The sequence below is a fragment of the Balaenoptera acutorostrata genome, chromosome 11 (assembly GCF_949987535.1).
Source record: "Balaenoptera acutorostrata chromosome 11, mBalAcu1.1, whole genome shotgun sequence".
Classification (NCBI taxonomy): domain Eukaryota; kingdom Metazoa; phylum Chordata; class Mammalia; order Artiodactyla; family Balaenopteridae; genus Balaenoptera; species Balaenoptera acutorostrata.
In genome coordinates, this window is record NC_080074.1 from 21,927,942 (window position 1) to 21,954,502 (window position 26,561).

The following is a 26,561-nucleotide window of genomic DNA, read 5'->3' on the forward strand; positions in this document are numbered from 1 at the left end:
ACGGGCCGGGGGAGGAGCCCGGTGGACGAGATTATGGCGGTTCTTTTGACTCCGCGGTTCCGTAGCCTTGGCAGCCAGAGCCAGCTTCCCGGCCCAGGGCGGAGCGTGTCGAGTTTCGTGAGCCCTAGAGATGTTTTCTGCCGGAAAAGGAGGACAGGTACCCCTTTAGATCCTAACCAAATGTGCACCGAAGCGGGGGACGGCTGAGGGGAGCGGGCGTTTTGGACTTTGCGCCTCAGGCCTCTGGGGCCCGCCCCTTTCCTGGACCCACCCCTTTCCCGGCCCACCTGCTCTCTCAGTCCGGCTGAACGGGCAGTGGGCCTTTTCAGGAGCTACTCTCCTTGGGGAGTCCTGGAAAGCGGTGCTTCTCAAACTTTAATATACACACAGATCATTTGGGAACTTTGTTAAAATGCAGTTTGGATTCAAGAGTAGGGTCTGATATTCTGCGTTTCTAATAAATTCCCAGATGATGCCACTGCTGCTGGTCAGCGGGCTACACTTAGAACAACAAGGGGTTAAAAGTACTAGATGGCAAGTCCTTGAGCACGAGGACTATTTCTTTAACCTAGCCTACTTGTTTAATGACGCTTAGAGAGGCAGATGGAAAATACCCTTGTCTCCTCCGCTCATAGACTCCTAGCTTTATCCACCCCACCCTACCCTAACCCAGTCTCTACTCCCTCCTCAACCCCTCCCCTTTTCCACTCCTCACCCTCCACGCCCTACTCCTGTCTATGCACTGTCCACAGTGTCTTGGGCCAATAGTTCAAGGACAGACAGACAGACAGCTTCTGTTACAGAAGGCATTTGAAGGTGATGGGCTGTTATTTCTGTCCTAAACATCAGACCATTATGTAAAGTTGGACATCCTGTTTCCAGTTATTCATAGTCAGAGGAAGAAAGAGCTTAAATTCTCAGATTCTAACAACAACGAAAATCTAGAAACAACATTCTAGATGTTTCAACGTATTCCCTTATCTTATTAAAAATATTTTAATAAAAATTTACTGGGGTAGAGGGGAATGAGCAGTGATTGCTAACTGTATGGGTTTCTTTTTTTTTATTATTAATGTTTATTGAAGTATAGTTGCTTTCCAATGTTGCGTTAGTTTCTACTGTACAGCAAAATGAATCAGCTATACATATACATATATCCCCTCTTTTTTGGATTTCCTTCCCATTTAGGTCACCACAGTGCAATAAGTAGAGTTTCCTGTGCTATACAGTATACTCTCATTAGTTATCTATTTTATACATAGTATCAAGAGTGTATATGTGTATATGGGTTTCTTTTTGAAGTGATCAAATGGTCTGGAGTTAGATAATAGAGATAGCTGCACAGCTTTGTGAATGTACCTAAAAACCATTGAATTGTATGCTTTAAAAGGGTGAATTTTGTGGAATGTGAATTATATCTCAATTTTAAAATTTTACTGTCTCCAATTAATTGAAAAAATTATATATGTACGTTATAAAAACTGGAAATATGTATATAAAAAGGGAGTATCCTTTCATTACACCTATTTCCTAAACGTTACTTTGAGGTTTATCCTTCCAGACTTTTCTATTTACGTATATTTGTATGTAGGTTGGGAATTCATTTTTACATAACTAGGATGATAGTATATAAATTGTTCTGCCCAACCTCATTGGTTTTTTTGTTTTTACTACTTAATGAAATCCTTCCATGCTATAAATGTCATTCTTCCTAATGGCTGCTTAATATCCTATAATAAGGCTATTCCATAATTTACTTAACTATTCCCCAGGCACTGGACATTTTCATTGTTTTCAGATTTTCATTATTCCTCACAAACTTTTATTTTTCAAGAAGAACAGCTGGCAGATAAATTGATTAGTTTTTTCAGCTCTTTGCCATAGATTTCTTTCATGCAATGCTTGTCATTGTTCAAAAAGGCAAAAAGAAGAAAGGAAAAGCAGAGTCTGGTGAAGCCACATCTCTGTAATAATCAAGACTCCAATGTGTGTGTATATTCCTTTTAAATGTAGCCTGAAATAATATTCTTCAAGACTAAGTCTAGCTAGTTATTAAGCATGTAACATTAGGATGTATAAATTCACATAGTAGTATATTTCATATCAGTAAAGCAAGTTCCTAGGTTTACTCTGATTTTATTGGCAGACGAACATGTGCAAACTTAGTAAACATATTATAGTTTACACAAGATGGGAAGAGAAGAAACTTAAGAAAGGCATTGTTAGCAGATATGCCATAAAAAAGCATAAGGTTGCCAAAACAAAAAAACTTACATATTTTTGTGTAATCTAAATTTGTTAGAAACATATGTTTAATTTTTTTTTTTCAGGATGCTCTGGTCCTTTTCAAGCTACTCAGCTATGGGATGGTATTATTCACTCCCTTCAGACTCAAGTGGAAATAAAAAGAAGGAGGCATCATTTACGAACATACAAAGACTGTTTTACTGGTTCTGATGCTGTTGATGTAGTACTAAGTCATCTTATGCAAAATATGTGCCTGAGTAGTAATGATATCTCTCGTCTTAAAGGAGTTCGTCTTTGTCAAGTTCTAATGAACCATAAAGTATTTGAACCAGTAGGAATGAAGCTATTCAAAAACGAAAAGGAATTGGAATTTGAGGATTCAAACAATAGTCTCTACAGGTTTCTAGGGAATAAATCATCTTATGTTTTTTGCAAAAGAAAAAAGGATTCTGAGACTGGGTTAAATGATGAAATAAAAGCAAAGGAATCTTTAAGGTTAGTGTTAACCAAGATACTGTAATATATTGTTTTTAGTTGCTGGCAGAACAGTCTTCATTGAGCAAACCTTGAATATTATGCTTTCTGTTTTTTTCAGAAGTCAGTAAAAGAAATAGCCATGTAAAAATTAATCTTTTCTGCATTTGCTCTAAAACTGTTATGGAGGACATGATCACATAAATATTTCAGAATTTGTACCAGGAAAAACTTTATCTCCTCTGATGAATTATATGCTTCCTAATTTTTGAAACATGACTTAGCCAAACTAGATAAAGCCAAAGTTATGGAAACGAAACTAGAGCAAAAATTTTCTACTCTGTTACAGCAGCCATGATAACCTTAGAATTAACATATATTTTTTTCTGTTTATTTACAATCCTAACATCCTCTTCTGGTGATATTCTGTTATTTAATACATTTATTACTTGTATCTTTTATTGTAAGCTGCCTGACATCTTTTTTGGAAATAGGAAATGTATAAATAAGTTTTAATAAGTAAATTAAAATGCATATTTGAAATTTTGGTCCTGTATGTAATGGAAAAATTCACATATTATTTCTTAACAGACCAGAAGGCAAAGTGATTTCAAATCCTCTAGCACAAGAGATTGGTGAGGAAAGAATTGAGGAACTTATTGATACAATGAGTGGGACTCTGGCTTTACCTCCAAACATCACAGTTGACAAACCTGTTCTTCCACTTTCAAAAGAAGGTAATTTCAGTTTTCATTATTTTTTTCTGAACTTTGTAAGAAGAGCTGACTTTTTTAAATAGACCTTACTTTTTGGAACAGTTTTAGGTTCACAGAAAAATTGAATAGAAAGTACAGAGAGTTCCCATGTGCCCCCTGCCCCCCACACATACCCAGCCTCCCCCACTGTCAACCTCCTGCACTGGAGTGGTTATTTGTTATAATCCATGGACCTACATTGATATATCATTATCACCCAAAGCCCACGATTTACATTAGTATTCACTCTTGGTGGTGTATATTATGTGGGTTTTGACAAATGTATGATGACTGTATCCACCATTATACTATCATACAGAATAGTTTCACTGCCCTGAAAATGCTCTGTACTTCACCTGTTCCTCCTTCCCTCCCCATTACCCCCCTGGCAACCACTGATCTTTTTACTGTCTCCAAGAACTGACTTTTCAGATACAATAGAAGTAGTGTGTTTGGCGTACTGACTCTCTACTCCTCTCCCCGAAAGAGTTTCCTTCTACATAGTGATTGCATCAGACAAGACAGGTGAGGCAATGTAGATCCAATAACATTTAGTGTATTTTTTTTACAATGACCATGATCAGATTAACTGGAGGTGCTACAGTCCTTACTACCAGAAAAAAAACATGCAAACTCATTACCAGTCCTTATTATTTATAATGCAAGACCATCTTCTTATTAGCATATCCTTTGCCCATTGTATAAGCTCCTCCCAAACATCTTCCTACTCTTTGCCTTTCAGAACAAACTAGCTAGGCTACCTATTGCTCTAATTCTCTTTACCATTAACTTCATCTACTTGTGGTTTTGTCCTTATAAGGCAACTTAACAGTTGAAAGAAGAGCCCCATACCCAGGGCAATTAGGAGGGATGCATACACAATTCATTAATGGTTACACGCTTTACTGCATGTGGTCAAACCATGATGGAAGTAAGACAAGCATGATTTGCACACTGGAGGAGCAAAGGTTATCAACAATAACTAGGATAAGTGTGATAAGGGAAATGCACGGTGCCCAAAGAAAGGGTGCAGAGTGAGAAAAGAAGAGGGATTAGAAGAAGGCTCCAAGAAAGATTTATATTTAGAGGACAGGCTGAAGAAGAGGAGCCAACAAAAGTTCAGTTTTTACCTATTACAAATGAAAAAGAAAAACTTGTCTCATCATTTTCCTGTGAGGATATAGGGTACTTCTAGAAATTTCTAACTAAAGATGGATATAATTTATCAGTAAAGATGCTCATAAAAGTAATTTTCATTTATTGGGCCTTTCTCTGGGCCAGGCAATTTGTTATGCATTTTATATTTATTGTCTGTAATTTTACAATAGCCCTGTAAAGTGAGGGGTAAAACTTCCGTTTTATAGTTTGGGAAACTGAGACTCAGAAGGATAAATAAATAAATAAGACGTGGTAGGGAAGGAAAGCTGGCACTCTTACGTACTTTTTTAAACATTTTAATTTTTATCTTTGTTATACATGCACATAATGTAAAACATTCAAATAGTCCTACAGGTTTTGTTACTAAAAAATAATAATTCCCTACCCTTCTCTCACCCATTTCCCCCTCTCCAGAGACAACCATTTATAATTCATATAAATTGTAATTCATGTGTGTTGTAAATGTATCTCACGTCTCTAAATGTCATGCTTATACTGCTACTTCATGCTTTTTCAGTTTTAGGGACATCTAGTAATTTTCTACAAAGGAAAACAGGGTTTTAGGCCTCTTCCCTTTCTTGCATCTATCTCCCAAACTCTTTAAATGATACATATACTTTTATATACTCTTATGAGTAACATATTTAACAAAAAGATGTTAGGTGAAAACAGGAATTTCTTTAGTTTTAAGACTATTGTGTTTAGCCAGAGATTTTAAACAGTAAGTCACACAACAATAACTATTAAGTTTTGCTTTTTAAAAAAGGAGTTTTTTGTTTTTTGGTTTTTTTGGCCACACTGTGCGTCTTGCAGTATCTTAGTTCCCCCACCAGGGATTGAACCCAGGCCACAGCAGTGAAAGCACCGAGTCCTAACCACTGGACCGCCAAGGAATTCCCTAAAAAAGGAGATTATTATGTTAAAACAAAAATCAGCCAAGTCTTGGAACCACTGCTTTACTTCAGACTCAATTTAGTTTATATTGTTTATTTTATAGACAAGGAAACTGAGACTCAGAGAAGTTAGATAATTTGCCAAGTTTCCACAGTTAACTAATGGCATCAAGATTCAGACCTAGATTTCCATACTTTTACCCAGTGTTTTATCATTATTGTTGCAACAAGGTATTGTAAATTATAAAATGGGTACAACTGAAGTTATGTTTAGTTGGTATGTTTGCTCTTAGTTGGTATGTTTGCTCTTTGTCGCAACTGAATGTGTCAGCCTTCAGAACAGAGAAACACAAAAAACTGTTTTAGTTGTTCTCTCTAATAGAACATAGTTTTGAGAGACGTAGTCTTTAATAAATTACTAATAGGAAATCTCTTTATGTTCAAAAGTCTTGAATCTGCTAGGGTAGGCTTTTTGTTTGTTTGTTTTTTGTTTTGTAAAAAGGCTTGCAAAAGAGAATTAACTTTAAAATTGGCTGGTTGTTCTTGTACTTAATGAGTTAAACAAAGTTAACTTTTTTGGAATTTACGTTTTCATACCAAAACTTTTTGGAGAAAGTGCATTTGGAAGTGTCTCTAAACTCTAACAAATCAGGCATGAAAGGAGTTTTTGTTGTTGTTATTATCCACTGAAATCTGATTCTTCTGTGATCCTCAAGCACAAAAGCCACCCCCTCAGATATAAAACTATCTGGTTTTATAAGATTAAATAATTAGCTGGCCAACAAGAAAATTTAAGCCACTTTCTATTTGGAAAAATATGGCTGGTTAAGGGTATGCAGTTGGCAACACACCTATATACATTTTAACCAAGAAATAAAAGTATGGAGTTTCTCCTTTTTTTTGAGAAAGGTCATTTCTTAATTCCCAAAGAACTGAGAAACCAACTTCACTTGAATTGAGTTGAAAAATCTGCCAGCAGTGGTAAAGCAATGCATTCCCAGGACTGCAGGCTTTTTGCAAATTTGTATTTGTGTGACTAGTAGAGTTAAGGTGAACCACCTTTGCTGAGATTTATTTTTTACAGGTGTTTCTTACTGATAATATAATGACTAATATTTTTGAAATATATGTGTGTTGTTTTAGAAATGTGAGGGGTTCTAAAGGTGCAGAACCTCTCCCTCACCTCACCTCTGTGGGGTAGGTCTCAGGGGAATGCCAATATCAGCTGGAGCAATTCCACTATTAACCTGTTTTACCTGACTTCCAGAAGAATATGTTTGTTCAAAGGTTTCCTCAGCTGAAACAAAGTTTGATTCCTACTGAACACACTGTACTTCTCCCACCAAAACATTTACACACTGAATGAAATTGCCTGTTTACGTGTCTTTATTTCCCACTGGAGTGTGTGATACTTAGACAGGGACAGTCCTTGCCTTGTTCACTGTTGTATCCCTGTTGAATGGCCCAGTGCTTAGCTGTTGGAAGGTTACATTTAGTGGATGAATGGCTCACAGACAGCCTCCTCCTTTTATAAATATTTTCTTTTTATTTATGCGTCTATACACATACACTCATATGTACATATATGTGCATATGTGCATGTGCATGCACGTGTGTGTGTGTGTGTGTGTGTGTGTAGGCTATGCTAAACGCTGGATGGATTGTATGCTCTTCAAATGTAGAGTCTATCCCCTTGGATCCCCTTCACTCAGCACAGTGATCATTGAGTATGAAGTGCTCCATTAAGATGACGGTGGTGGCTATATGTGTGGCCACAGTATCCTTCTTGAGTCTAATTTCCTCACACAGAGCTAGCTATTCTATTTATCAGCTCTGCACTTGGCTAGTATGTTCTAGACATGCACATTTCTCTGCTCCCTCACTTTCAGGTCTTTGCTCAAATATCATCTTTCCAATGATAATTCCCACACATCTTATTTAAAATTGCAACACTAACCCCCTAATGTAGTCTAATCTCCTTTTTTGCTTAATTTCTCTCCATAAAACTTACTATTAGCTGACACACCACATATTTCACTTTTTATTTGTTTGTTTATTTATTGCCTGCCTCCCTCTCCCCACTAGAATATAAGCTCCATTAAGGCCAGGATTTTGCCTGTTTTGGTTACCACTATATCCCTGGAACCTAGAACAGTGCCTAATACAAAACAGGTCTCAATAAATATTTGAGTAAATGAATGTTCTGTCTTGATGCTATTGCTAAGAATAGTCTTGTTTCCACTTTTGGATGTATTCATAATATATCTATTCATACTTCTTGGTCACTTGATAAAATTTGCCTTCATCCATTTCATATGTGGCTATCCTTACCTCCTTACATAGGGTGTGGCTGCTGAAGGGCCACTATTTTTATATATGTATCTTTTTCTAGCACCTCGTTCAGTGCTGTCCCCAAAGGTTGGTATCGACAAATGTGGACTGATTGATTAGAGGCTACTTATGATCTCAAGTCTTTACTAAAAGATTGTTAATTTGATTTATTTGGGGCCAATAACTCAGAAGTAGTAAACTCAGATGCCTTTAGGAGCCAGGCAGATTGGAGAGCGGGTGAGTACTTCATTTTCAAACGTGCAGGAAAAATTGTTGTTTTGCTTGAAATGTAGGGCCCTCTTGGCTATTTTTCCTTTTCCCACTTAAGGAAGAGATATAACTATAGGGAAATTAATTTCTACTGTAACAAAACCAACAGGACAATACCATGAAAATGGTAGCTGACACTCAACTTCACTGTTTGGGATACAGTAGGAAGTGGTGGGGTTTCTGGTGAGCTGGAAATGACATGCCAATGCAAATAGGGTAGCCACTAATTCATATCAGCTAACTTTGGTCAGGCATTAATTCAAGCCCAGTGTCATGAGATTTTAAGATTGTTTTTTCTTATTTATTTATTTGTTTGTTTATTTTTGGCTGCGTTGCATCTTTGTTGCTGCTTGTGGGCTTTCTCTAGTTGCGGCGAACAGGGGTCTGCTCTTCGTTGTGGTGCGCAGGCTTCTCATTGCGGTGGCCTCTCTTGTTGCGGAGAACGGGCTCTAGGTGCGCGGGCTTCAGTAGTTGTGGCACACGGGCTCAGTAGTTGTGGTTCACAGGCTCTAGAGCACAGGCTTCAGTAGTTGTGACACACGGGCTTAGTTGCTACGCGGCATGTGGGATCTTCTCGGACCAGGCCTCGAACCCGTGTCTCCTGCATTGGCAGGTGGATTCTTAACCACTGCGCCACCAGGGAAGCCCTCTTAAGATATTTTTAAAGAGAAGCTTGAAACCCAGAATTTTATATGAAAACTCCCATTTTTATACAAGTTAATTCTATTCAAAATACTTTATAATCAAACAAATCATGACTATGGTCCAAATTTAATACGTAGGCTACTGGCAGTAAAGCTCCACAAGCGATTTACTGTAGCTGTTGCTTTTGTAATTTTGTTTCATTTAAAGGAAAAACAAAATATTAATGATGATCTGATAATTAGGATAATGAAAAACTTTATTAACTCTTAACATGAATGACCAGAAACCCAAGTTAACCTAATTAACCTAATACTGTATTTTTATTTAAAAGCAATTTAACTACAATTATCTCTGCTTTGAATAAAATTATAAATAATTAGTAATCTCATTCTCTCCAATCATCAAAATAATTTATAAGCAGGACCAGTAGTTTTTTTATATATCTGGAATTAACCTATTGATCACCTTAAAAGCTAGATAATATCACTTTATAATTAGCCGAAAATAAAATCAATATGGCTCATAACGCTGATGTCTATTTAAAGGTCAATCTTGAAAAGAAAAATTGTAATTTAGCAAATTTAAATTATCCTAACAAATTAATCCATTATATTATGTAGCTTTTCTGTTGTATTACTAGAAATGGAAGAATTCTATGATACTGGTTGGATATGTATATGTTATTTATTAGTATGATAGTTATATTATTTTTCTTTCTAAGCCGTGGAAGATGTTTGGAAACAACAAACATTGCTACGTATTCTTCAACTGATTCACATTCCATTCTTAGAAAATATTTTGGAGCCTCCAGTTAAAACACAAAATCTCCAATTAAGTAAAGAGGAAGATCTTGTTATCTCAAACACTTGCCTCGACAGAGAGGTTATTCCAAGCTTATGTCTACTTGAGTGAGTGACCATTTTTATTGTCAATTTATAACTAAAATGTTCTTTCATATATTTTGCCCTTGGTATTTTTTTTTTTTTTTAAATTTATTTATTTTATCTTTATTTATTTATGGCTGTGTTGGGTCTTCGTTTCTGTGCAAGGGCTTTCTCCAGTTGTGGCAAGCGGGGGCCACTCTTCATCGCGGTGCGCGGGCCTCTCACTATCGCGGCCTCTCTTGTTGCGGAGCACAGGCTCCAGACGCGCAGGCTCAGTAGTTGTGGCTCACGGGCTGAGTTGCTCCGCGGCATGTGGGATCTTCCCAGACCAGGGCTCGAACCCGTGTCCCCTGCATTAGCAGGCAGACTCTCAACCACTGCGCCACCAGGGAAGCCCCTGCCCTTGGTATTTTAAGGTGTGAGAACATATTCATATGTATGAGCAGACACCATCATTGATTTAAAAATTAATCACTGTGAATTCTCATTTGATCTAAAATAGAAAGTCACTGGTTATGACCTGTGAGAAGATTATTGGAAATCTGAGTGGTTTCATTCATATGAGTTCAGGCATGATTTTTCCATCATTCTTTCCCTGCACCAGCCCTGAGTGTTTTTTCAAAGTTCTATTATTTCCGTTTTATAACCGTAAAGTAACAACCATCATGGTTTCTACCAGTTTATTTATTCCTGCTTTAAGACAGTCCTCAGTCTAGTAGGGGAGACATTCATGAAACAAAACATTACAGTCCAATGAAATAAGCCCTATCATAAATCAGTTGCTAGGAACCATAAGTATAAGATCTTGGGTACTGTTGAGATTCCAGCAAAGAGAACTGATATGATGCTTTCTCCCATATGGGCCAAACAAGAAAAGAACATCAGACTCCAAACCTGAGAACCAGAAAGCTTCAGATCTTACAAAGAGCTTGATGATCAGAGACCTGTGAACCCACTTAGATAGTCAACCATTGTCCTGTTTGCATATGACATGTTTGCTTCTAATTCAACAGGCCGAGAAAGACCCAGCAAATGAGTCTTCCCCAGCCCCTGCGTCAGGGAGAATATAGGGACACCAGCAAAGAAACAGGATTTCTTTAGGTGCCTCTGCAGGAAACAGACAGCAGCCAGTCAGCCTTTATGAGCTTCCAAGTGGAAAGTGTAGGTTATCTGCAAGAGAAATGCAATCCAACTGTCATTAATTTTTTCATCTGCAACACTAGGAGCTAGACGATAATAAGTCACACATGTTAGGCAATATATTCCATTCAACAGGGCTTGGTGGGGGTGGGGAGGAAAAAGGAAATGGAAGGGGAAAGAGAAGAGGAGGGAAGAAGGAAAGATACTTGAGGATCACTGAGAATTCATAGAATATATCACTCAGGAACCCCCTCCTAGGAAAATATTTGAGGAAAGATTTTAATCTGACTACAAAGAAATAACCAGAACCCCAAGGTGGAGACAGATGAAGAGGAAAGGAAATATTGGTAGGCAATGAACTTTGGTCTGTGCGCTCTCACTATTTTCTCTTCTCCCTAATTTTGTACCCACATATGTGCATGCATACAAACACACATGTGCACACAACATATTCGAAGTTGATATGGTAAGACTGTGTGAGAATGTACAAAATATAAGTGTGCTAAATAAGATATCAAAAAAGAAGGACATAGTATTAAGGGAAATTATGATAAATACTAACCTATCTCAGCAAAACCTGGGGGTGGGGAAGGTGGAGGAGAAGGGGGAATTAAAGGCCTTCCAAAATCATCACTGAAGGGAGGGAGGAGTGAAAGGATCCTAAGTTGCTTATGTTATTGAGGTCGGGAGATAAAAAAGGGGAAAACCGTGTGTGGTGGGATAAACAGTGCATCTTAATGGGGGAAATATTTGGTATCTTATTTTCAAATAGTGATAGAACCATATGCACCTAATGATCAGAGTGGGAAAGGGGAGAGGAAACACCAGTGGAATGGAACAGTACAGATGAACTCCTCTGAACAAAATTTAACAAAGTTAGAAACAAATAATGAAAAGGTGGCCCACAAATATTTTAATTCCTTGAAAGTAAAGGTACAGAAAGGTGTGGTGGTATGTGGTGAGGAGAAAAGCTATTCCCTCTCATTTACTCCTTCAGTCATCCAGCAAAAATTATTAAAAAGATTCTCAAAACTAGTTTCTTCTTTAGATTTGGTTAATTATAAACTAGATTTTATTGTTTTATCAAACAATGTTTCAGGCAGTTAAATGGAAACGTTAACCATTGATTTATTTTATTTTGTTTTTTACCTCCAGGATTGATAACTGGCTTAATGCAGCAATTGAATGCTTGGAATATTTCCCTGACCAGTTAATAGTTACTGTCAGCCAGCAGTTAGTACAAAACAGAAATGAAGAGACAAGATTGAATACACAGAAGAAGTTACTCTTTGATGTCATAGTAAAATATTATAATCAAGAGAGAGATTGCTTATTAACTGATGAGTATTTTGATATTCATTCAGGAATTATAGAACTTTTAGGTAAGAGATGTTTAAACTTCAGTTTTTTTGTATAATCTTTTTTAATAATACAAGTTGCAGAAAATTTTATGTATTATATGAGTATTGCATTTTAATATTTTTCTTCTATGATGTCAAAGTACTTCATGGAGTCTTTTTTCAATTCACTTGGCCTGCCATGTAAATTGTACTATCAAATGTAATACTGTAGTATAGCAATTAGATCTAAGGTAATTCTATCACAGGGACATTCTAAGAAACATTTTGATATAGTACTAGAGGATTAGAGAATTGAGGTATCTGGAAATATTGTATTAATTTGGTGACCTTTTAGCAAAATAAAAATTGAGTGACACATCATGTCTCTTTTTTAGCTCTGTAGGTGGCCATATAATTTCATGTTAAAAACAAATTACTGTTTGACAATGCTGGAAATAATTATGCAGGTGTTTGGCATATTATATAGATAATTTCCTGCGTGTTTGAAATATTTCCTAATAAAAACTTTTAAGTGTAAAAAAGAATCTGCAAACCACATACAGTAGCATAGCATTTTAATTGACTGCTACGTACTATAATCTCGGTTTGTTTGTTTTTTTTGTCCCTTGCTTTGTCTTCTTTGTAACCCATGTAACAGAAAATGAGAAAAGAACAGAAGCACTTGAAGCAACACAACTATATCTAAGATTGTTGTTGCCCAACGTTAGAGAAGAATTACGACGGCTACTCACTTTTATGGTGATTGCATCAGAACCCAATGCCTACAAATTACAAAAACAGGTGAAAAAAATTGCAATAACACTTTTACAATCTTCTGCTATTTTTTTTGAATAAAAATGATTCAAGTTAATGTTACTCTTTCTGTTTACAGTTTGATAACAAAACGGTGGTCCTGAAAACTCTTGCCAAAGCAGTTTTGCAATCCAAATCATTATTAAGAGTACGGGCAGAACAACTAGTCTTGTTTCTACTGGAGTTCCACTCTGAGCTCTTCAAGGTATCTGGCATTTTGCCTGGGCACATTTATTACTAAGCTACTTGTGTCAGACAAAAAGCAAATAATTCACTTAATAAATAATTTACTGAGTACCTGTAATGTACAAAGTTTGAAGGAATGCTCTTTCCCCACACCCGCTAAAGAGAAGAAAGCAGAATTAAAACAGTGTTGATATTTGCAAGTATATTGATTAATTTCTTCAACCTATTTCTCTGTGCCAGACACTGTTTTAGGTGCTTGGAATACACTAGCAAACAAAACACAAGAATGCAGGCCCTTGAGGAGCTTATATCCAAGTGAGAAACCCAGACAGTAAAAAAAAATACACACAATAAATCATCATCATATAGTTTGCTAGAAGGCAATAAATGCAATAGAAAAAAAAGAGCAGTTTAAGGGGATTTTGGGGTGCCACGGTGGAGGTTAGTAGGAGCTTACACTATTAAACAGCGTGGCCAAGGTTGGGCTCACTGAGAAAATGAGATTTGAGCAGAGACTGGAAGGGGGAGGAGTCAACCAAATGGCCATGAGGGTGGGGGTAAGTGGTTTGGGGCAGAGAAAATGGTTCCTAGAGCAGAGGCCTTGAAGGTGATGCATGACTGGGTGCTGAGGAACAGCAAGGAAGTGGTGAGCAGGTGGGAGAGTGTTGTGAGATGAGGTGAGAGATATGGGGGCCCATGTAGGCCACTGGAGAGACTTTGCTTCTCTTTGGAATAAAATGGGGAATCATGAAAGGTTTTGATCACAACAGTGGCCTCATTTGACTGATATTTATGAAAATAACTCTGGCTTTTGTGTTGAGAACAGATTATAGAGGGGCAAAGGTAGAAGCAGGAGAACCTTTTAGGAGGCTGTTGTAATAACCTGGGCAAGAGATATGGTGACTTGAAACAGAGGAGTAGCAAATAAGTTACTAAGATATTGTCAGATTGTTGATATATTTTGAAAGGTCTTAGAAAAAGATTATTTCTTAGCCTCACTAGTATATTTTAATACCAGACAGTGTTACTTTTAGTGGCATTATTTCTCCAAAGCCTCTGTAAAGAATTGTTCCCTTCTTAATTTTTTTGTGTAAAAAATTTATCTCATGTCATTAGAAACATATTGGTTTGAATTTTGTAGCAGTTCTGTCAATATTAACTGAAGTTACTTTTCCATTATTTTAGAGAAGAAGTTGGTACTAAGTGTATACAGTAGAAGCAGTCCCCCATTTATGAATTTTGAATGAAATATATTCTAAAAGCTCATTTAAAAGTCAGTTGTTAAGACCCGTATATATGCTGTCTACAAGAGACCCACTTCAGACCTAGGGACACATACAGACTGAAAGTAAGGGGATGGAAAAAGATACTCCATGCAAATGGAAATCAAAAGAAAGCTGGAGTAGGAATTCTCATGTCAGACAAAATAGACTTTAAAATAAAGACTATTACAAGAGACAAAGAAGGACACTACATAATGATCAAGGGATCGACCCAAGAAGAAGATATAACAATTGTAAATATTTATGCACCCAGCGTAGCAGCACCTCAGTACATAAAGCAAATGCTAACAGCCATAAAAGGGGAAATCGACAGTAACACAGCCATAGTAGGGGACTTTAACACCCCACTTTCACCAATGGACAGATCATCCAAAATGAAAATAAATAAGGAAACACAAGCTTTAAAGGATACAATAAACAAGATGGACTCAATTGATATTTATAGGACATTCCATCCAAAAACAACAGAATACACTTTCTTCTCAAGTGCTCATGGAACATTCTCCAGGATAGATCATATCTTGGGTCACAAATCAAGCCTTGATAAATTTAAGAAAATTGAAATAGTATCAAGTATCTTTTCCAAAAACAACACAATGAGATTAGGTATCAATTACAGGAAAAAATCTGTAAAAAATACGAACACATGGAGGCTAAACAATATGCTACTAAATAACCAAGAGATCACTGAAGAAATCAAAGAGGAAATCAAAAAATACCTAGAAACAAAGGACAATGAAAACACGACAACCCAAAACCTCTGGGATGCAGCAAAAGCAGTTCTAAGAGGGAAGTTTATAGCAATACAGTCCTACCTCAAGAAATAAGAAAAATCTGAAATAAACAACCTAACCTTACACTGAAAGCAATTAGAGAAAGAAGAACAAAAAAACCCCAAAGTCAGCAGAAGGAAATAAATCATAAAGATCAGATCAGAAATAAATGAAAAAGAAACAAAGGAAATGATAGCAAAGATCAATGAAACTAAAAGCTAGTTCTTTGAGGATATAAACAAAATTGATAAACCATTAGCCACACTCATCAAGAAAAAAAGGGAGAAGACTCAAATCAATAGAATTAAAAATGAAAAAGGAGAAGTAACAACTGACACTGCAGAAATACAAAGGATCATGAGAGATTACTACAACCAACTATATGCCAATAAAATGGACAACCTGGAAGAAATGGACAAATTCTTAGAAAAGCACAACCTTCCGAGACTGAACCAGGAAGAAATAGAAAATATGAACAGACCAATCACAAGCTCTGAAATTGAGACTGTGATTAAAAATCTTCCAACAAACAAAAGTCCAGGATCAGATGGCTTCACAGGCAAATTCTATCAAACATTTAGAGAAGAGCTAATCGTTCTCAAACTCTTCCAAAAATTTGCAGAGGAAGGAACACTCCCAAACTCGTTCTATGAGGCCACCATCACCCTGATACCAAAACCAGAAAAAGATGTCACAAAGAAAGAAAACTACAGGCCAATATCACTGATGAACATAGATACAAAAATCCTCAACAAAATACTAGCAAACAGAAGCCAACGGCACATAAAAAGGATCATACGCCATGATCAAGTGGGGTTTATCCCAGAAATGCAAGGATTCTTCAATATATGCAAATCAATCAATGTGATAAGCCATATTAACAAACTGAAGGAGAAAAACCATATGATCATCTCAATAGATGCAGAAAAAGCTTTTGACAAAATTCAACACCCAGTTATGATAAAAACTCTCCAGAAAGTGGGCATAGAGGGAACCTACCTCCACATAATAAAGGCCATATATGACAAACCCACAGCAAACATCATTCTCAATGGTGAAAAAGTGAAAGCATTTCCTCTAAGATCAGGAACGAGACAAGGATGTCCACTCTCACCACTATTATTCAACATAGTTCTGGAAGTCCTAGCCACGGCAATCAGAGAAGAAAAAGAAATAAAAGGAATACAAATGGGAAAAGAAGAAGTAAAACTGTCACTGTTTGCGGATGACATGATACTATACATAGAGAATCCTAAAACTGCCACCAGAAAACTGCTGGAGCTAATGAATGAATATGGTAAAGTTGCAGGATACAAAATGAATGCACAGAAATCTCTTGCATTCCTATACACTAATGATGAAAAATCTGAAAGAGAAATTATGGAAACACTCCCATTTACCATTGCAACAAAAAGAATAAAATACCTGGGAATAAACCTACCTAAGGAGACAAAAGACCTGTATGCAGAAAACTGTAAGACACTGATGAAAGAAATTAAAGATGATACAAACAGAAGGAGAGATATACCATGTTCTTGGATTGGAAGAATCAACATTGTGAAAATGACTATACTACCCAAAGCAATCTACAGATTCATTGCAATCCATATCTAACTACCAATGGCATTTTTCACAGAACTAGAACAAAAAATTTCACAATTGGTATGGAAACACAAAAGACCCCAAATAGCCAAAGCAATCTTGAGAAAGAAAAACGGAGCTGGAGGAATCAGACTCCCGGACTTCAGACTATACTAAAAAGCTAAGTAATCAAGACAGTATGATACTGGCACAAAAGCAGAAATATAGATCCATGGAACAGGATAGAAAACCCAGAGTTAAACCCACACACATATGGTCAACTAATTTATGACAAAGGAGGCAAGAATATACAATGGAGAAAAGACAGCCTTTTCAATAAGTGGTGCTGGGGAAACTGGACAGCTACATGTAAAAGAATGAAGTTACATCACTCTCTAACACCATACACAAAAATAAACTCAAAATGGATTAAGGACCTAAGTGTAAGAATGGACACTATAAACCTCTTAGAGGAAAGCATAGGCAGAACCCTCTATGACATAAGTCACAGCAAGATACTTTTTGACCCACCTCTTAGAGAAATGGAAATAAAAACAAAAATAAACAAATGGGACCTAATGAAACTTAAAAGCTTTTGCACAGCAAAGGAAACCATAAACAAGACGAAAAGACAACCTCAGAATGGGAGAAAATATTTGCCAACAAAGCAACTGACAAAGGATTAATCTTCAAAATATACAAGCAGCTTATGCAGCTCAATATCAAAAAAACAAACAACCCAATCCAAAAATGGGCAGGAGACCTAAATAGACGTTTCTCCAAAGAAGATATACAGATTGCCAAGAGACACATGAAAGGATGCTCATAGTGAATCATTAGAGAAATGCAAATCCAAACTACAATGAGGTATCACCTCACACCGGTCAGAATGACCATCATCAAAAAATCTACAAACAATAAATGCTGGAGAGGTTGTGGAGAAAAGGGAACCCTCTTGCACTGTTGGTGGGAATGTAAATTGATACAGCCACTATAGAGAACAATATGGAGGTTCCTTAAAAAACTAAAAATAGAACTACCACAGGATGCAGCAATCCCACTACTGTGCATATACCCTGAGAAAACCATAATTCAAAAAGAGTCATGTACCACAACGTTCATTGCAGCTCTATTTACAATAGCCAGGACATGGAAGCAAGCTAAGTGTCCATCGACAGATGAATGGATAAAGAAGATGTGACATATATATACAATGGAATATTAGCCATAAAAAGAAACGAAATTGAGTTATATGTAGTGAGGTGGATGGACCTAGAGTCTGTCATACAGCGTGAAGTAAGCCAGAAAGAGAAAAACAAATACCGTATGCTAACACATATACATGGAATCTTAAAAAAAAAAAAAAAAAGGTTCTGAAGAACCTAGGGGCAGGACAGGAATTAATACACAGACATAGAGAATGGACTTGAGGATATGGGGAGGGGGAAGGGTAAGCTGGGATGAAGTGAGAGAGTGGCATGGACATATATACACTACCAAATGTAAAACCGATAGCTACTGGGAAGCAGCCGCATAGCACAGGGAGATCAGCTCGGTGCTTTGTGACCACCTAGAGGGGTGGAATAGGGAGGGTGGGAGGGAGATGCAAGAGGGAGGAGATATGGGGATATATGTATATGTATAGCTGATTCACTTTGTTATACAGCAGAAACTAACACACCATTGTAAAGCAGTTATACTCCAATAAAGATGTTAAAAAAAAAAGTTGTTATTCTGCACCTAGTTTTTCATCAAAAAATATAATAAATGGAGATTAGGGCTCAGGTTACATGTTTAATCCTACAGTCACTAAACCAAAATTCATGTTTATAGCTTAGTTGTGAAACGGGTCCCATATTCCAACCAGGAATTTAGAAAGAACATCTTCTCTCCCTTCCTCTTCCTTACCACTTAGCCTCTCCACTTTCTTCTTTCTCACCCTGCCTCCTCCTCTAGGTAAATGAATTCTCCTCTTTCCTATATATGGTTGAGAAGTTAGAAAGGATTTTTTTCATTTTTTACCTCCCCCTCATGTCAGAACTAGCAGTGTCGTAAAGAAACATTCTGGTTCAAATGTTGTGGCAGGACACAAAGGGAGAAAAGGAACTTGATGTGGGCTGGAGGAAGTGGGGGTATAAGGATTCAGGAAGCAGGGAGAAGGGGCTCCGATGACTGGTTTCTGGAGATTAGGGAATGAAGTATTTCAGGGAGATTGAGATGTGGGTATTTATAATAGGGGATCTCGAGCATGCCAAGCTTTTTCCTGTTAAAGGGCTTTACCTGTGTTGTCTACTGTATGTCTGGAACATTTTCTCCCAAGTCTTTTTATGGCTCACTCCTTCACATCATTTCAGGCCTCTGCTCAAAATGATACCCTCTCAGTAAGACAGAAGCCTTCCCTTACTGAGATAGCTACCCATCTTCTTCATTCTAGCTTCTTATCCTGCTTTATGCTTTCTTAATGGCACTTATCATTACCTGAAACTATATTATGTATTTGCTGATTTTTTGAAATTGTCTTTCTCTCACATGAGAATGTAAATTCTGTGAGTTCAGACTAGATCTGCTTATTCTTCACCTAGAACTGTCCTGGAACATAGAAATCATTCACTAAATTTTTGTTGAATGACAGAATGAATTTATGGGGATGGCTTCATGTTTGTAAATTTTCAGGACAATAGAAGCTCATGGAAAGGTACCCTGGGGCTCAAGATGAAGGAACTATGTGGATATGAGGTTCAACATTGGTAGGTCTAGGGGGTACCCTCTGTAACAATATTAGCTGAGGAATTATTTCCCCCAGATACATGTTATAATCTGGGATTTCCTTTGTATAACCAAAACTGGAAAAGGAGTATTTATCCATTTTAAGAGAATGATATTATTATGTATTTTAGAGCTACTATTTACATATGGATCATGTAATTACAATGGAAGATTATTTAGACCAGTGCTGTTATGGAAGTACAAATAATTTTTATTATTAGAAGAGAACATTGCACTAATGATTGGTTAATCTAGTTTCAGATATACTACATATGTGGGAGTAGAATATAGAATTTTAAGAATTCTAAAAAAGAATTTCAAGTATTTATACCCTTCATAATTCAGAGGCCTTCTGCTACCCGCCCCCTCTCCCCATCTGCAATCCTCTTCCCCTATGCATTGGTCAAAAATATTGAGGTTTGTTTTTTTCTATATGGGATTACTGGCTAGAAAAAAATTCATATTAAAAATTTGAAAATATCTGTTTTTATGTAGACACCAGTTACTTTATTGGATCTGGTTAGTAAGAAACTTAAGAAGCTTCTACATGGAGAAGATCCAGATGCTATATCAGGTATTGATAAAGTCTTATTCTTTCTTTATCATTAAGTGACTGTTATAGCCACATAAGTTGGAAAGGAGCCAAGGGTGAGTATGTAATAAATATATAATGCTATAAAAGGTGGTTACATTAAGGTTATTTTTTAATATCTCCAGAGCAAGTTCTTCTCTAGTTCTTTTTGGAAGCTCTTTGTTTGATTACCTTTCTTCTAAAAAGGTAAACACTATATCTCATTGCTGCTCCCAGGTCTCACCTTCCCCTCCATTTATTACCCACCTGCCTGCTTCCTTGCTCCTGTGCACACTGTTTTGCTTTCTCCTGTTTTTCATTCTCTCTCTCTTTCGCTCCTCTTTTCTAGGAAATGACAAAGTTTTTATAGAGGAGAAGCTTAAACCCTTCCCCCTACCCAGTTGAAAAGGCTCCATGATTCTTTTTACTCCATGTCTTGTGGCAATTGATCTGATTCCTTAATTTTTAATTTCTTTAAACCATAAAATATTTAAAATTCAAATTTCCTAAGATTGTCATGTGAGAGAAAAAATAAAGTAATAGGTATAACTTTGGGTGCTAGGGCCAAATTGCCTGGGCAAATTATTTAACCTCTTTGTGCCTCACCTTCCTCATCTCCAAAATGAGAATAACAGTATCTACCTCGTAGTTGTTAAATATTTAGTATTTATATTAATAATATAACACTGGGGGCTCCCCTGGTGGCACAGTGGTTAAGGATCCACCTGCCAATGCACGGGACACGGGTTTGAGCCCTGGCCCTGGAAGATCCCATATGCCATGGAGCAACTAAGCCCATGCGCCACAACTACTGAGCCTGCACTCTAGAGCCCACGAGCCGCAACTACTGAAGCCGTGCACCTAGAGCCCGTGCTCCGCAACAAGAGAAGCCACCGCAATGAGAAGCTCGCGCACCGCAACGAAGAGTAGCCCCCGCTCGCCACAACTAGAGAAAGCCCACACGCAGCAAGAAAGATCCAACTCAGCCATAAATAAATAAATAAATAAATAAATAAATTTATATATTAAAAAAACTCAAAATGAGATTTCATAATTTAAAAAAATAATAATAATATAACATTGTTATAAATCATAGATACTATATTTAAATTGTATTATTATTTAAATATTAAGTACTATTGATGTTTAATATTAATTGACACTAATATTAAACCCTACTTGGTGTCAGACTGTGCTGAGCACTAACATGCATTTATGAAATTATTCTACACAATAACCTATTATGTAGGCATTATTATTACCCCATTCTATAGGTAAGAACTGAAACTTAGATTATGTAACTTGACCAACTAGAGATGTAGGTAACATTTCTTCCTTAAAAAAAAAAAAGTTTTTGAAGGCATTACTAATTTCTAGAAAAGTATTCATAGAGTAGGGCATACATTTATTTGCCAGGATTATTTGGAATTTCTCAGCTAATAGATGCCATTTCCTCCCATTCCCTTCTTCGAACATAGGGCATATGGCCACAGGTCTGTTGCCACATGCATCCTGTCTGTTTGATGCTGTTAAACAGAGATACTAACGAAGTATTTTGAACCTAACATCTGGAATCTTTTTAGATTAGATCTCATCTGACTAATTTCAAGATAAGCTTCATTTGGCTGCCATACTATATTAGATTTTCACATTCAATTTTTCATTAGTTTTGGCTTTGAGGAAAATGGAGGAATTATAGGCATTTTAACATTTATTTCCATCCAACATTTATTCAACAATATGCCTTAAAGGGAGATAATGAATATAAGTGCTTTGCATTGTGCCGTGTGCTATAAGCACTTGGAAAGTGAAGAGTTATCTAATAATATTTTTCCCTAAATAGCTTAACTCTCGTCTCTTCTTTTTTTTTTTTTTTTTTAAATTCAAAGTTGAACTTTTTTTTTTTAATAAGTATTTTAATTAATTAATTAACTAATTTTTGGCTGTGTTGGGTCTTCGTTTCTGTGCGAGGGCTTCCTCTAGTTGTGGCAAGCGGGGGCCACTCTTCATCGCGGTGCGCGGGCCTCTCACTATCGCAGCCTCTCTTGTTGCGGAGCACAGGCTCCAGACGCGCAGGCTCAGAAGTTGTGGCACGGGCCCAGCTGCTCCGAGGCATGTGGGATCTTCCCAGACCAGGGCTCGAACCCGTGTCCCCTGCATTGGCAGGCAGATTCTCAACCACTGCGCCACCAGGGAAGCCCCTCTCGTCTCTTCTTGAAGTTTATCCCTTATTCAGTAAAATTGTCAGATTATATCAGTATACAACTTAATTGAATTTTTTAATTGTCTCTATGTTTTGTGTTGTATGCTCTTTTCTGCATGCTTGAATTGATTACTTGAAATTCATGTGTTGATTTAAAATGTTCCTGATATCAAATATTCATCCATCCATCCATTCAATTATTCACTAAACATTTTGAAGATCTACTCTGTGCCAGACTTTGTATAAGCACCACAAAATACAAGATGTATAAGATAATGCCCCTGCTCGCAATAAGTTTATGTTCCATGTTAAAAGCAACTGGCACTTAGTAGTTATAGATATCAATAGATAGTGTTGAATAAATTAATTCAGTGAAAGAATTGATGTATGAGAGAGACAACCATTTATAAATCAATCATAATAAAATATAAGAGGGATATGTTCAAGCCAGAGGAGGTTATAGAAGACTGGAGGAGGAGGATTACCTGACCTAGTTTGAGGGCATCAGGCTAGGCTTGTGGAGGAGATGATACCTAGTAGGAGTCTTAAAGAATTAGATGCAAGCTAAACCAGAGGAGTGGAGAAGGGGAAGATATTCTGGACAGGAGGAACACTGTGAGCAAAAATAGGTACGGGCTAGAAATTACAGCTGAGCGGTGGCAGGAATTGAAACTAGAGAAATAGATGTCAGATCTTGAAGGGCCTCATTTAGCAGCCAAGGAATTCACTAGGCAGCTGGGGAGGCATTTTTTATTTTTTAAAAAATGATATGGCTAGATTTATATTTTAGATAGTGCTTAGCAGCAGTTTGGAGAATGGGTTGGCCAGGGGGATTGGAAGCAGAGTTCTTAGTTAGGTGACTACTACAATGGTCCAAGTGAGAAATCATGTAGGCCTGTACTGTAGCAGAGACAAGAGGGATGGAGAGGAGGGGACGGGTTTGAGAAATATTTAGGAGGTAAAATTGGCAACACTTGATTGCATCTGGGGGTCCGAGAGAAAGGGGACTCAAAGATAATTCTCAAGTTTCCAGGTGAGGTGACTGCCACCAATTCAGATAGAAAAACAGAGGAGAGGAACATGTGTAGGGAAATGACTGAATCTGTTTTGACCTTTTAATTTAAGATATGTGTGGGACATTCTGGTTGATATTTTCAGCAGAGCAGCTGGATGTGCAATTTTGAAGTTCAGGGGAAAGATATGAACTAAAACTAAATATCTGGGAGCATGTGGAAATTGAGGTCATTTAGAGTATGTTGAGCAATATAAGAGGTCCAGGATAAGACATCAAGGAACACTAATCATCAAGGGGTGAGTAAAGAGGAACCTATGACTGAGACAGAGAAGAAATGTTAGAAGGGGAATGAGGTGAAGTCGTTCTCATAAAGCCAAGGAAATGTAACATTTTAAAGAGGAGGATTGCATGTGGCAGCAGATCAGGACTGCTCCGGACTCTCTGGAGCCAGTTAGTGAGAGCTGATTTAGTAGCTTGAGAGGCAAAAGCCAGGTTGCAAGTGGGATGAAAAGGAATGAATGGGTAAGAGATTAAGAGTGGATCTATGATAAGAAGGGAAGAGAGAAGCTGGGAATAACTGGGGCGATGCTAAATCAAGCCAGAGATTTGAGCATAATGACCAGCTGAGAGGTCAAAAGAGATTACTGATGGAGCCAGGCCCTGGAGGAGGCAGGAGGAAATGTCTTCAAGGGCACAGGACCAAGGGTTTGCCTCGAACGGGGGAGGGATATGAAGAGTAAAGTTGACAGTGTGTATGGATATAAATAAATGTGTAGGTCCAAGGTAGAAAGTCGAAGGAGATCATTAAATGATGAATCCATTTTCCTTGACAAAGTAGAAGGAGGAGACCCTATTGTCTGAGGAGTTGTAGGGGGACCATTGAATGGATGACATGAGAAAAAGGGAATAGTTTGAAATAGACAGGGAATGGGAAAAGCAGTTGAGAAAAGACAAATAAATGGACTGATGAGTAATTCTGAGGATCCAGATGAAGTAGATTATAAATTTTAGTGATGCCAATTTGGACAGTGTAATTTTCTCAGCAGCACTTATTTACTTGAATGTTCAAGTGTAAAAGGTGGATTCAAGCATTGATTAAGGGCTGAAATTTTGCTTTGTCAGGTGTTGCAGAAAGATTGGAGTGCAAGAAAATTGAGGACACAAATTAGTGAGAAAGTGGTTCAGGTGATCAGATATGTGTCTGACTCAGGATGGGAAAGAAAGATGATGAACAAAGAAAAATGTCACATCGCTCTGAGAGTGACGAGAGTTGTGACAGAGCTAAAGGCAGTATGGCATAGTATAGGGACCCCAAACCCTGGGACTGGGACAATCCCAGGTTCAGATCCTAGCTCAGCCATGTGGTCCAAGCTTCTGTTTCTTTATCGATAAGGCAGGGCTGATAATAATAATACCTGCACACCTACACCTTAGAACATTGAAGATATAATGAGAAAAGGTACAAAAAGTTTAATACATGGTAAGCACTCATTGTAAGCTATTATTTTTTTTTTTTTATAAATTTATTTATTTACTTTTGGCTGTGTTGGGTCTTCGTTGCTGTGCGCCGTCTTTCTCTAGTTGTGAGCAGGGGCTACTCTTCGTTGCGGTGCGCGGGCTTCTCATTGCGGTAGCTCCCCTTGTTGCGGAGCACGGGCTCTAGGCACGTGGGCTTCAGTAGTTGTGGCACGTGGGCTCAGTAGTTGTGGCACGCAGGCTTCAGTGGTTGTGGCTCGCAGGCTCTAGAGCGCAGGCTCAGTAGTTGTGGCACACGGGCTTAGTTGCTCCGCGGCATGTGGGATCTTCCCGGACCAGGGCTTGAACCCGTGTCCCCTGCACTGGCAGGTGGATTCTTAACCACTGCACCACTAGGGAAGTCCCGTAAGTTATTATTATATTATTATTTGAAGGACAGTAGATTCTGAATAGAGAGTTAGGTGTAGGATTTTAAGTTTTCAGAGGTAGTGTAATTCCAGGTGTCTCACCATAGGTGTGTTTAAGTGAAGCTGTGTTTATAGTGAAAATAGGCAAACCCCCTAATATTAATGGGCTTTAGGATTTCAAAGGTTACCCTGACTGAGAGTTGCTTTGGTGTGTCTGGAGGCTAAGGCATCCGCATCTGTAGATCAGCGTAGGGAGAGGCTTGGTTGACTGTACATGCTAAGACAGCTCACAGAGCAGTGAAAAAACACTGCTCATGTTCATGAAATTCTTTGTCCATGCTTCTGATAGGGTTCAGGACACACTACCCCCAAATATGGCACCTGACATATTGAATATTTTAAGCTGAAAGAGCTTGAGAAAATGCAGAAGCAGGAGGGTCGCTCTGACCTACTTCCCCCTTGTCCTTCCTCCCTGAAACTGGCCATAAAACCCTCATATGAGAGATGCCCTCCTTATACCCAGAGGAAAGGAGTATCCTTAGCTCCAAAGACAAAGGGAGGCCAAGAAGAATCTGAACAAACAGGCCTTGCTAAGTTTTCCCCAGTTTATTACGATTACATCATTCTCCTTAACCTGTCACGTTCCTCCAGGACTGTGCACTCTTCAGCAAACTGGCATAAAAGTACATAGGTCTGTTTCTTTGAGTCTTCATTTCCTTATGAAGGCTCTTATGTCACTTAAAACTTACACTAAATACATTTGTATGCTTTTCTCCTGTTAATCTGTCTTTGTCAGTTTACTTCTCAGACCCAGCCAAGGACCATAAGAAGGTCAAGGAAAACTTTTTTCTCCCCTTCACCTCCAATTTGTTTGCCATTTCACTTAAATTCCTGTGTATTCCACTTGAAACTAGGATAGTAGTTCCTTGGTTCTCCTACTTCATGGATTTATTTTGGAAATCAAATAAAATAATATTTGCAAAATACGACAGTGTATGTTTTGCTAAAGAATAGAGCATGTGTAAAGAAACAATATTACTCTGAAGCAAAGAGAATATGAGCATAAGTAATGGTATCTACCATATTTTGGGGAAAAAAAGTCCAGGATAAGGCCAGTTTGGATAAGTACATTTTCATGTTTTTCTTTTTTTAACTTGCTTTTCCAATTGTACTTTTTTTTTTTAGGTTTCACATTTTGCCAACGCTTGACATACAAGGAGTTTGAAAAACAAAAGGAAAGGACAAGCCAATATCTTCACCAGTTGGCTCTTGAGATTAATAGTAACCCCAGCATCTCTTTGAAACGAAAAAAGAAATTAATTAAGGAATTTCAAAAACACCATCCAGAAG

At 37.6% G+C, this 26,561-nt stretch overlaps 1 protein-coding gene across 3 annotated transcripts; it reads left to right on the forward strand.

The window, feature by feature from the left end:
* Positions 1-12: 12 nt before the first annotated feature.
* Positions 13-26,551, forward strand: DEPDC4 (DEP domain containing 4). Of its 3 annotated transcripts, none has more exons than XM_057555879.1 (8): positions 13-157; positions 2,331-2,742; positions 3,313-3,458; positions 9,495-9,681; positions 11,953-12,179; positions 12,796-12,938; positions 13,030-13,155; positions 26,397-26,551. In XM_057555879.1, the coding sequence occupies exons 1-8, from the start codon at positions 34-36 to the stop codon at positions 26,418-26,420; spliced, it is 1,389 nt and encodes a 462-aa protein (XP_057411862.1). In that variant the 5' UTR covers positions 13-33; the 3' UTR covers positions 26,421-26,551. The 3 variants fall into 3 exon arrangements, with proteins under 3 accessions (XP_057411862.1, XP_057411863.1, XP_057411861.1); XM_057555880.1 differs by lacking the exon at positions 26,397-26,551 and adding an exon at positions 14,322-14,424; XM_057555878.1 differs by lacking the exon at positions 26,397-26,551 and having other exon boundaries at positions 13,030-13,295.
* Positions 26,552-26,561: the final 10 nt, after the last annotated feature.

Coding starts and splice junctions, on each gene's coding strand:
- DEPDC4 (XM_057555878.1), top strand. CDS start 34: ATGGCGGTTCTTTTGACTCCGCGGTTCCGTAGCCTTGGCAGCCAGAGC. Junction 158..2,330: donor CTGCCGGAAAAGGAGGACAG/GTACCCCTTTAG, acceptor TTTTTTTTTCAG/GATGCTCTGGTCCTTTTCAA. Junction 12,939..13,029: donor CCTACAAATTACAAAAACAG/GTGAAAAAAATT, acceptor TTCTGTTTACAG/TTTGATAACAAAACGGTGGT.